Raw genomic sequence first — 12,526 nt, forward strand, 5'->3', positions numbered from 1 at the left:
ACACATTATAGAAAACACAGTTTTTGGCAGCATGATACAGAAGTTTCTCTAAAACACATAATATAGTAATACACAAAAATTTCAACAAATTTAGAAAAACTGAAGTAGCTTCATGCATTCAATCTGACTGCAGTCAAGTAAAGTTTGGTTAGCAAATAACAAAAATAACAAAAAATAAATAACAAGAGACACACCAGAGGATATGCAAACTCATGGAGATCAAGCGACTCAGTTGTCAAGTATTTGACCTTTTGAGGAAATTAAGGAAGAAACGGAAAACGTCTGGGAATTAAATAAAAATGAAAACTTAGCTTACTAAAATCTCTGGGATAAAATGAAAAAAGTTTTAAAAGGAAATGCATTGCTCTGAGTGCTTACATTAACAATGAGATGAACTTCAAACAGATAATTTAATAATGCACTCAAAAGGTTTGGAGAAACAAGAACAAACCAAACTGAAGCAGTAGCTAGGAAAAGTAATTGAAACCAGGGCAGAAATGAAAGAACTAGAGACAAATATGCCAACAGTACACTGTGAAGAAGCAATAACATGAAGGTTGGTTCTTGAAAAAGATAAATAAGATAGACAAAACTCAGTCAAATTAGCTAAAAGAAAGAGAATATCCAATTTAATAAAATTAGAGCTGACAGGGAGACATTGCAACAAACTGAACATAGGTACTAATGAATAATATTCACCATGACCAAGTTTGCTTTATCTCAAAGATGCAGATTGATATATATAATAAAACTTGTAAATGGACTTAAAGACAAAATATATGATCATCTTAGTAGATAGAGAAAATTCCTTTGACAAAAAGTATAACATCCTTTCATAATAAAAGTCCTAGACACAACAGGATTGGAGAGAACAAACCTCAACATAATAAAGGCTGCTATATACATGTCAAACCCATTGCACTTCTGCCAAATGGAGAAAACCTCAAAGCAAGTCCATTAAAATCAGGAACAAGACAGAGCTGGACATTATCTCCTCTCCAGTTCAATACAGTGCTTGAAGTGTGGCTAGAACAATAAAATAACATCGGGAAATAAAAGTGATACATGTAGGTAAAGAAGTCAAAGCATTCCTGTTTGCATTCTTCACAGAAATTGACAAAACGGTCTTGAAATTTATGTGGAAACAGGGAAGACTGCTAGTAGCCTGGTCAATCTTCTTTAGCTGTGATAATGTGTCCAGTCAACACTGAGGGGTCAGTCTTGTTATTGCTTGTCAATTATATCTGGAGAGTTTACTCTATACGTAAAATGGTAGGGTCCAGTTGAAAATTGAGTGCTAAGATGGTAGTATGAATAACAACAAGGCACGATGCTTTAGAACCAAAAAAAAAAAAAAAAAAAAAAAAAAAAGGCCTGGACTGGCCATATAGAAACAGAGACTAGAGAAAGCCATCTTCTATTCCTAAGTCCCACTAGTGATGGGCTCTGTGTTTGCTGCCTCAGTTTCCTCACCGTGGCTCTCCCGCGGAGCAATGCTTACCCCTGTTTCACAGACAGGAAGGACCAGTAGGAATCATCTGTAGTGTCACATGGCTTGGCTGCTGAGTGCTCTCGTCTCATTATCAATCTTCTTCCTATAGTGTGAACCCATCTGTATCTCAGGCTCCAAGACAGATCTTTATGAAAATTATCACTCAACAATTGCCCTTTTAACAGTATAAAAACATCTCCAGTCAGAATAGTGATTCTAATTATTAATTATGCATACTCCCCAAATTACTTAGTTCTGGGGGATTATGCATAGTAATAAACATTCCATTCTCTTGGGACTTTGGTTATTTACATTTTTTCTTTATTCTTAAAGTGTGTGTATGTGTGTGTGTAACACTCTTGTATGTGTGTTTGCACATATATGTGGTAGGTGTCCAGAAGCTAAGTGTCTTGTGATTTCTCTCTACTGAGGGTCTCTGCTGAAGCCAGAGCTCACTGATGTGTCTAGTCTAGTCTGTATGGCTTCTGGGGGATCTAAACTCTAATCCCCATGCTTGTATAGCAGGTGCTTTATCCACTGAGTCATCCCACAGCCCTCTCTTGGTCACTGAGAAAAAATGTTTAGTAGTTTTTTTAATCATTGACTACAAGTATATGTTGTCCACAGGGTGGCTAAATTGTATTCAATGTTGCTTTTATAGAAAGAATACAAGAAGGACCTGGAGTCAGAAATTAAAGGGAAAGGAATGCAAATTGACCCTGATACCCTTGAAATACAACGTGCCAAAAACGCTGCCAAGATAGCCAGTGAGGTGAGTGGAGGGTCACGCAGACCCTGAAACTCCTGTTCTTGTACTCAGCAAGTCACATGAGCAACTGGGTTTGTGCATGGAGTCTCTCAAAGCTTTGTGCACTGGTTTGACAGTTTGGAATGGACACGATTTCAAATCATGATGTTTGTTTGAAAACTTACAGTTTCCACTTCACTCACAGACTTTAAGCACATCAAAGAAAGCCTGGAAAGAGACATTTTAATAGAGTCCACACACAGACACATGCATGCACGGACACACACCCTGACACATTTCATTCCTGTGTCACAATACATTTCGTGTTGGTCTAGGGTATGATAGATACGGTTGTAGTCCATTTTCTGTAGTTTAGCTTATATTCTGTTTGGCATATTTGTGTTTCCAGTGTTTTGAGAAAATCATAGAAGCCACATGTTGAGATTTTAATGGGAGTACAATCTTTGTTTCCATGTATTTAGAAGACGTCCTTTGTCACTTTATATCTGCGCTTGAGATTTCTAAAGCCAGCTTTTGGGCTACAAGGTGATCTATTTTGAACGACCATGCACATTCATTCAGTGCCACTTTCTCTGCGTGCAATGCATATGAGGACGTGGGCATAACAAACCTGTAGGGGTCAGACCATATGTGCATTCTAGGGAGTTACCTGGGATTGTGTTCCATGCTTCCTGAATCTCCCCAGTGATTCTCAAAGTACGAGCAAGTCACTGGAGTTTGACAGTGTTCAGGATAGGGCAGTTTTATAAGAGTAATATAGAAAGCTGGGGTGCAGATTAAGGAAGGTGACTTACTTATCTCAGAGTTTGGTAGTGGGGCTTCACTAGGGTTGCTCTGGAAGCTACTGTGACTCTTACAGCATAATAGTCCCTTTTTGGAAGTTTGAGACTTCCAGATCTATAAGTATGATATATAGGCAAACATGGTCTTGCATATCCAGAGACATAAATAAGCCTTAATTGCAGTTATGCTGGATCATTTCCTTCGTTTTGTTTTCATTTACTATTGCAGATTCTTTTTCATTACTTTGTATAGTTTGCCCAACTCTTTCAGAAAAATTATGTATTTTATAATGTAGATGTAAATTTGAAGCCGTTGAAATTTCTGTTGTCCATGTGTATAAGATCTCAACATGACATGCCCAAATCATAACCCATAATTTCTCCCCTTGTTTTTTTTTTATCTCTTTTGCCTCTTTAAATGGCACCAGACAAGTATTAGATGATTCTGCTTATCAATTACTACTTGTGACACTATTCTAAATCCATTTACATTTTCCTGCCCCAAACTAAGGTACCATGTTCATTATCAGAACTGATGCTGTCATGATTGAGCTATGTCAGAAACACAGATGGACATTCTTGTGTCATTCCACAATGTCAGTATATATTGAATAACACCAAATTCATTAGGTTTAATAGTTTCAGTGACAAATAATTAATCCACCCACCTTGGTAGCTTGGACAAAGTAAATGAAAGATTTTTGTTCTAATTGCTATTCTATATTGATTACTATTAACTCTTACGCATCACACACATACAATATACGTGAGTATGCAGATATACATTCACACACATGTATGAATACAAGTAAAAATGGCTGGGGCAGAATTCAAAGTTCAAGAGCTCTTAGAAGTGGGCTAAGGAAGAGTCTGTGTAGATAAAAGTGAACCATATTGGCATGGAGAACGAGCTGCTGGTGCAACTGCAGCTGGAGCTGAAGCCTGAGAGTGAAGCTGCAGAAACCAGAGGTGTAAAGGCAAAAGAGGGTCCCGAGTGGAAATGGGTCAGGAGCAGGGAACAGATGGGGTTCAGGGAGATGAGTAAGCAGCTGGGTACCTCTGTCAAACAGAGGGGAACAGAGCCAGGTCAGGGAGTCCTTGATCCTTGTTCATTGACACACACCAGGTATGAAATTATAGGCTTGTTGGGGCCATTCCAGCACAGTGTTAGGTATCCATTGCTTATGAGGGCCAGGTGTGAGCACTGCATTTTTTCTCAACCTGGTGTGCCCCATAAATTCTTGAGTTTCCCTGGTATGATTTTAGCACACACATGTGCCTCCAATTTAAATTATTCCTAATAAACTTGGAGGCTGGCTCCTTTTCTAGTCCCACAAATGAGTGTGTGCCAGAGAAGTGATGTCTGATAGATGGTGTGTTTGGGGGTCCACCAAGGGGCCACAGTCAAAATGAAGTCAGAGGCTTCTTCTATAATAGAATGTGAGTCCAAAACAGAGCCCCCAAAACCAGTATTATACAATATGGAGTAGCATGGAGTAGGGCATAGTGTAATTTCAACAGTTGTAGTGAATTCTTAGACCAGATTCTGCCTCAGTTCTTCCTTTCTTTGTGTATCCTTTAAAATCACAACAGCCATACTTTTATAAGTTTTTCTTATTCTGATTTAGAGGCTGCATCCAGCATTAGCTCAGTTTAGCATATTAGAGTGTATTGCATCAGGGTGGGGATTCAAGGCTAGAAAAAGGAGCTTTCATAATAACAATTCCCATTATTATCATTGGAATGGCTGCTCTAGCCAGCTGAAAGCATTCTTCTGGAGCAAGGACTACGGAATAAGGATAAACCATGAGTTTCGCCATCCGCCTAGTAGCAGGCTTTTGAGACATATAAGCCCATTTTTTTCAGTAGGTTGGGATTTTTAATCACTCATTTTTGTACACTAGTTGAGATTTTTCTGTTTTTTTTGTGTGTGTGCTAGGATAATAGTGTGTAATAGTGTAAATTTGGTTGGTGACAACTGAGGAGAAAATAGACTTAGGGGAGGCAGCTGTGCTCCACATGGGCCACTGAGATTCTGGAGATGCTGAGATGCTGCTATCATTGTACTCGAAGTGGCTCATTTGCATGTAGTCTTAGTTACTTATGTTTTATGTTGTAAATTGACAGGCTCTTGAAGCCTTTGCAACTGAAGTTTGGGATTTTGTGACTGACTTTTAATATCCAAAGTGGAGTTTAAAAGTAGTGTCCATGTGTTACATTGTTGGGCCAGTATCCCCCAGTAGTCAAACTTGTACCATGTGTGTAGGCTTTCTATAGCCCATGAGACGTTAGCAAACTGGGGCTCTTGGTACACTTATGAGTTTGGGATGAAGGTGTTATCATTTGCTGTTTTAAACCTTCCGACTTTAGAGGTGTTTTGTTCAGACAATAATGAAGTTGCCTAGTGGCACCTTTTTCAGAATGTGCTTGATCATTCTGAAAAGTTTTAGATTGCTTAACAGTAATATGGTTCAGTCTCCCTTCCTGACTCCATGCCTAGACAGGATGAATCTGTTGTCATTCATATCCAGGAAGAAAAAGCAAAGCTCTTCTGATATACTCCATAGTAAAGGAAGTACACATATCCCCAAACTAGTTAGGTAGAACCAAGGAGGGGGTAGAAAGATTTATGTAAGTCCCTAGGGTCCTGAGACTTGGGCCACGGTTTACATAAACCCAGTGGTTTAGAATGGAATTATTGTAAGTTGCAATAATCCAGAATAGCAACAATTTTATATTTTCTTTGATAGTCCTCAATAGAATTCTGTAGTTACCAATAAATTATCAAGTTTATCACTGGAATATAAAAGCTTCCCCAATCTAGTTCTGTACTTTTTGTATTGCAGCTTAGTAGACAAAGACTCCTGATTTTGTATGAATATGTTATTGCACATCATACTTCTATTATACTTGTTATATAGAAATGAAGGAAGAAGGTCTAACCTAATTCCAAAACATATAGTCCTGATGTCAAAGTGACATTATGTTTTTTTCCAACACCATTTTGAAATGATTGCAGAGTACTGTGTGTTTTATTCTCTACAGAAAGACTATAAAAGAGATCTGGAGACAGAAATTAAAGGGAAAGGAATGCAGGTCACCGCAGACACTCTGGATGTTCGGAGAGCTAAGAGGGCATCTGAGATGGCCAGCCAGGTATGGAAGGTGTGAGCACAGAGTCTCCCTTTAAGGTCCTGGAGGAGTGGAAATGCCACTTTTCTGTTAAAGCACGCAAATAAGTACTATGGCCCTGGAAAGTTAAGCAAATAACTGAGGTTATTTTCTGTTCTTGTAGAAGCAATATAGGAAAGACTTGGAGAATGAAATCAAGGGGAAAGGGATGCAGGTGAATATGGACATCCCAGATATGCTTCGAGCCAAGAGGGCGTCTGACATCTACAGCCAGGTTGGTAGAGGGTGAAGATGCTTGCAGCAATGTATGCTAATCGTGTCGCTGTGTGCTTCCTGAGTCTTTTTGAATGACATCTTTCTGGAGACATTGCCTTCAAAGATAGAATGCTTTCTTTTGAGACCCTCCCTACCAAACTTGACTACCATCGCTACTAGAGGCCCAGTGACTACAGATCCAATTGAGTTGCCATTATGAAGTGCCAAAGTCCCAGTGAGTCCCCCTTCTTGAGGCCAAGAACATTTTGACATTATTTTTATTTTTAACTCCATTACATACTTGCCTTGAATATTCTTTATTCATACAACAGAAACATCATTCTAAAAATCTTTTATTTCCATTTCACAATGAATAATATTTTAAATAGCCTTCAATTAAATGAAGTAGGGCAAATTATATATTGTCAACTGATAATGTTAGCCAAAATTTTGGAGAAGACTAAATTTTCTTAGTAAAACTTATTTGCCAAATATGCCTGTCACATAGTCTCAAAAAACTAAAAAAGCTAGGTGTGAATAAAGTCAATAATATTCTCAGAAGGATGAATATTATGTGCTTTCTTTCATATGAAGAACCTGAATTTAAACACACACACACACACACACACACACACACACACACACACACACACACACACACGGGGACTGAAAGGAGCTTGTGTGTAGAGGAAGGAACTGGTGGAAAGGGGGAAGACAAGACTGCTTCTTTTAAAAATCTGAAAGTGAGAAAGATAATATCTCAAAAGAAAATATAGAAGAACAAAGAGCAAGGTGCTTATAAAATCTGACTTGGCTGAAAATACACGTTATTTAGTCATCATGTCTTTGCTATAAAATTTACCTTGAAAATACATTCCAGTGGAAGAAGTAATAGAGGAGAATGAAAAACATGAAATTGTTCTAGAAGCAAGGAGTTAATTATGACTAATGAAATTTATGCTGAAAATAGTTTTGACCCAAATTGGACACATTTGTTCAAATTCTGGTTAAAGCAAAGCAGAAAGTGTCAATATTGGTTGAGTCAAGGTGGCGGGGGCAAGACAGTGCAGTAGAAATGTGGGAGGTGCCTGTCTGCTCCTCAGTCACCTACCTAGGACTGTGCAGCAGTTGGAATAGTACTAAAGCCACGGTGTTCTGTCCCTCGTTCCTCATGTTGCACGAAGGCAATGAACTTGGAGACGCTGGCTGTATCTACATGAATTGAGTGTAAATCTCAGGCAAGTATGTGAAGCGGGCAAATGGACACAAGAGTCAGTGAGGAAGGATGTGATGACAGCTGCATTCCAACACTTGCTTGGTTTAGCATGTGGTTCTGTGCCGTATGGTTACCTTCACTAACTGGGGTGCTTGAATTGAGTCTCAATTCCCATGTTTCCTAGCTGGTGCCTATAACTCCGCATTTGATAGTGATATCAGTTTGTAGATGGAATGAAGAAGTGAGTGTGTGTTGGGTGTTGAAATAATGCCAATTACATCAGAACATTATGTGTCCTAGTATGAAGGGCGAACCCAGGTTTTATTAAAGGAGCTCATTGTCACTCATCTACTGGAGAGGAACTTGAGATGTTTAAAAACCTTAACTATGAAAATCGTAGCATGTTTTCCTTAGCTACAGATCTTTACCAAAAACAGTAAACAAAACATCAATCCAGAAGCTTGTAACAAGGTAGACATAGAAAGTTGGGTCACCGCAGAAGAAGGTCCCAAGTTTAGAAAAGACATAGAATTTCGTCTCTCTGGGGTTTCTGAATGGCGTGGGCGAGTATGGCCGCCTGCACAGGAGTGGGCTGCTGACAGACCGTGTGCTCACACCCTGGATTTAGTGATCGTGTCAGCGTCCACCTTGACTCTCAAGTTGTAAATCACAGCCATGTGGTGTGCTGGAGTTGGAGCTGGCCCCATATCTCCTCCTCCCTCCACAAAGAGATTTCAATTTTTAATGATTTTATGTTTTTAGAGAAAGTATAAAGACGAAGCTGAGAAGATGCTTTCCAAGTACTCCACTGTGGTAGACACTCCTGAAATCCAGAGAATCAAGACGACGCAACAGAACATTAGCAATGTGAGTAGCTGCGGTACGAAGGTCTCAGGGTTAGACAATTCCAGCTTTGGTTCGGATTTCGGGATATTTGCATGCGCATAAAAAGTTAAAGTGGGGATGAGATGTAGGTCTAAACATAAAAGTCATTTGGGCTTCATGGAGCCCTTTTAGTCACAGGCGGTGACAATTCCATGGGTTATTTTTAGTGCACCTGAGCTATGACCAAAACATCACAGGGGTCAGGTGGGGAGCTTGCCACTTGCTGGCTGTCAGAAAGTTTAAATTTTAGAAATTTTTGTTAGAGATGCCCACTCTGTATTTTGTTACAGTTCAAATTATCTATCTATCTATCTATCTATCTATCTATCTATCTATCTATCTATCTATCTATCTATCTATCTATCTACCTACCTATCAATCTATCTATCTATCTATCTATCTATTTATCTATCTATCTATCTATCTATCTATCTATCTATCTATCTATCTATCTATCTATCTATCTATCTATCTATTCTTGTAGCTCTGGGGATTTTATCTAGGTCCTTGTTCACGTTAGGTAAAAGTTCTGCTAAACTGTTATTTTTTTTTAGGATGTCTTTTCCTTCATTATCTGTTTTTTTCCTGAATTGCTTACGTTTTTTTGCCACACAAATTTAGTTTTCCAAAATAAAAATAAACTATTTTCATAAATTCTAGTTGTTAGATTTGTTTGGAATTTCAAATCCAAATTTTGTATTAGACACAAATGGCAGGTGTTGACTGAATTTTAGCTTAGGAAAAGTCTTAGCTTCCACACTAATTTTACTGTGAAGATGAATGTAAACACATGAAGGGACCTTCCTCCAGGTTGTCACTCAATTTGCACGGACATCATACCTAGAGACTCACTAGTTTAAAACCGACCTATGAACTTCCCTGCTTTTATATGTATTGCCTGGGTACTGTTAAGAAAGTTGGCCTCTGCTAATTGATAAATGTATAAACCTGGATTTTGTGATGGATTTTTCAAATGGCCCATACAGTCAAATACAATAGTGTAGAAGTGGCCCAGTCATTTAGTACTTAAGTACAACCAAGGGCAAGTGTCTTTAAGCTTAAGGACTTCTGGAATACTCTCCACTTTCTCAGTAACTGGCCAACTCTCACTCTCCAGAGAGGTAGACTGACTGGTAAGTCTGGGATCTCCCTAAGAAGATCCAGGCTGTGCAAAGAGATGCGAGTTCCTACTGGAAGGTCAGAGAAAGAGCTGCTTCCAGTCCCAGCGATCTGTGATGTTCCTGATTTTCATCTCTTTCAGTTCAGGTCTAATATTACTCTCCCAGCCCCTGTGGTGTCTGTCCATTGGTTAGCCAGTGTCACTGGTGGGATCATTATGACCTCATGGGACTCACTAGAGCCACCGATTTTCCTTGTAGAACTTTAGTTTTGTTTTGCTTTGTGCTTAGAAGGGGTAGATGTCAAGAATCTCCGGAGTGACTTGAATAACTCAACAAAGGGGAGGATGAGGACAATACGAGAGTCAAGGCTGACACTGTGAGACAGTGAGGGACTTTTGTATTTGGCAGATTAGCAATGGTGTGACACCTCCCTTGTTTGGGGCTAAATGCTAACAGCTGAGTAAATTTTGCTAGCATGTCATTTGATTTTTCTCAAATACACAAATGTCATGTATTTATATTATCTATCTATCTATCATCTATCTATCTATCTATCTATCTATCTATCATCTATCTATCTATCTATCTATCTATCTATCTATCTATCTATCTATCATCTATATTAGTTTTGTGAGACAGGGTTTCTCTGTGTAATCTTGACTGTCCTGCCATACATTTATATTTAAAACAGGAGACTGTAGATTGTCAATTTATATCCTTAGGGTAAATAATCTACCCCTAGCTAAGGTACTCATCATGCCTTAGAACAAGTATTAACTGAGTTAAGAGGTTGTGAGATCGGAAATCAAAGTCAGCATTTATTATAATAATGGGCTATTTCCTTGATTCATGTAACATTGCTCCTCATAAATAAAGCCAGTATTCACACTACTGTAAAACCTGAGAAATAGTCTTGCTTTGTAACAGGCAGATCTAGGACTCGAATTCTAATAACCTTATGGTTCTTATTTTCTTTTTCCCCCCGCTATGAAGATATCTTACAAGGAAGGAGTGGGAGCCGGCACAGCCCTAAGGAACACTCCAGAGATTGAGCGGGTGAAGAAAACCCAGCACAATATCAGTTCAGTAAGTTCTCCACGGTACTAATTATCCTCTCCCACAAACAGGGGCTACATGCCTGTTTTCAGTTCTCTTCCTCAGCAGGTGGCTTTTCATCTTTTATTCTTCACGGTCCTGAGAGATGATGTCATCAACCATCAAAGGTCTAACTTCCAAAATGAAAGGACAGCTTTGTCCCCTTCAACCTGAAGCTCCGTTTCCTTTCACTTAGAACAGCGGAAAGAAGACATCGGCCATTTTAATAAGATCTAGGATTACGTTTCATCTTTTGGAACAGAATTTTAGCTGTGTTAAATTTTACAGAGAAAGGACACCTTGAATATTTTTCCACCTCTTGGAGCAAAGGAATTGGACCTGCAATGAAATGATCAAAGGGCTCAGTATGTTTATATGGTAGCTGAAGTGGTATAGACTTATTTTTTTTTTTTAATGTAGCACCAACTCGTTTTTGTCCTGTGTCAATCACACTTCTGAGTTTTTCCCAGACACTGCTCTGTGCCCATATTTCTATTTTCTGGTCTTATTTCCCCTCTACTTTCTCAGCAAAGAAAATTATATTTGTTGAGTATAAATTGTAAGATCTTACCCTATGGTGTTTTGACTCTGAGGAATGACAGACGAGGTGTTTAGTGCTGTAGGGACAATTTCTGCCATTAACTGCTGGGCATGAGCAACAGATAATTCTTGTCCTTCCAGGAGGGGGGTTGCATTTGAGTGCATTTTATATGTTTAATTTCTTGCCATGAGTGTGAAAAATGATTTTTTCCTTAGCATTCATTCCCTGCTCCACTCTTCACCTCTAGTCTTGGAGATGCAACCTTCTAGAACTTTCCTTTAAACCGTCCAGATAGAACTGCTTTCATGACATGCATTGGGGCTAAGTCAGAATTAGGTAGTGTTCCGAGCATGTGACTAGGTGGTGATTTCTATTGGAAAGGAATTCCAGGAGGGGCAAGGAAAGTCATAAAACTGTGCAGCGCATGAGTGCTGCCAATCTTTGTGCCATAAGGAAGTCCTGTCCCGAGGATAGTATCTAGAGAGAGGACTGGGAGGCCAAGGTCTGAGTTAGAGTGAATGACATTTTGTTTAATGGGAATCTGAATCAGGCGCCACTTGATTCTGGCAGAGAAGTTAGTTTGGGAAAGATGTATAAAGTGTTACATTCCTTCTCTCTGCAATGACAGTGTTTGAAATGCACCCATCACTGTCACAGTTACAAATGTTCTACAGTATGTACGATGTCTAGTTGTTCCTCTACAGGAAGTGACTGTGTATTTTTATGAAGAGTCTTGAAAAACAAAAATGTTCACTTTTAGTTATGTTGGACTTTTCCTCCTAAGAAAAATCACAGAAAACAGAGCAGTATGTCATCTTTTCTCCCCGAGTCTTTTCTAGCAAACAATAAATGTATAGGTCTGTGTCTCTGAGGCTGGGCCATAACCACATAACCCTCTGCTTAATATTCAAATGGAAACTTGGCCTTTCAAGATTAGCCCGATCTGTCAAACCAGGAGGTGATTCTCTAACATTTAAACATCCTGACATTTTTCCACCTCTGAAGACAAGCCTTTTTGCTATTAGCTCTCTGTGCTAAGATCTGATTTTGGATTTCATTTAGAGGAAACCTGTCTGAGTGAACTTTCCATTTAACTGTTTTGGGTCTTGGTTGAGACTGGCCTCTTGTGTTAAATCTGCAGACTGTAAGATGGACAGTATCTAAGACTTTGAGGGGCCTATATTTCAGCTTTAAGCATTACCGAGTGATTTCTAAAATGTATTTGGTGGAGATTTAAA

The 12,526-nt window shown here is 39.0% G+C and overlaps 1 protein-coding gene across 3 annotated transcripts in view; it reads left to right on the forward strand.

Moving 5' to 3' along the window:
* Positions 1 to 12,526, forward strand: part of Nebl (nebulette) — a 348,833-nt gene that overhangs the window by 302,942 nt on the left and 33,365 nt on the right. The window contains exons 18-22 of one of the 3 annotated variants that reach the window (XM_038334492.1): positions 2,154 to 2,264; positions 6,089 to 6,199; positions 6,339 to 6,449; positions 8,409 to 8,513; positions 10,646 to 10,738. The exons of the other annotated variants lie outside the window; for them this stretch is intronic. Of the exons in view, the coding sequence (XP_038190420.1) occupies positions 2,154 to 2,264; positions 6,089 to 6,199; positions 6,339 to 6,449; positions 8,409 to 8,513; positions 10,646 to 10,738 (531 nt within the window). The remainder of the gene's footprint in view (positions 1 to 2,153; positions 2,265 to 6,088; positions 6,200 to 6,338; positions 6,450 to 8,408; positions 8,514 to 10,645; positions 10,739 to 12,526) is intronic. 3 annotated transcript variants of the gene reach the window in all.

Source organism: Arvicola amphibius, chromosome 6 (genome assembly GCF_903992535.2).
Source record: "Arvicola amphibius chromosome 6, mArvAmp1.2, whole genome shotgun sequence".
NCBI lineage: Eukaryota > Metazoa > Chordata > Mammalia > Rodentia > Cricetidae > Arvicola > Arvicola amphibius.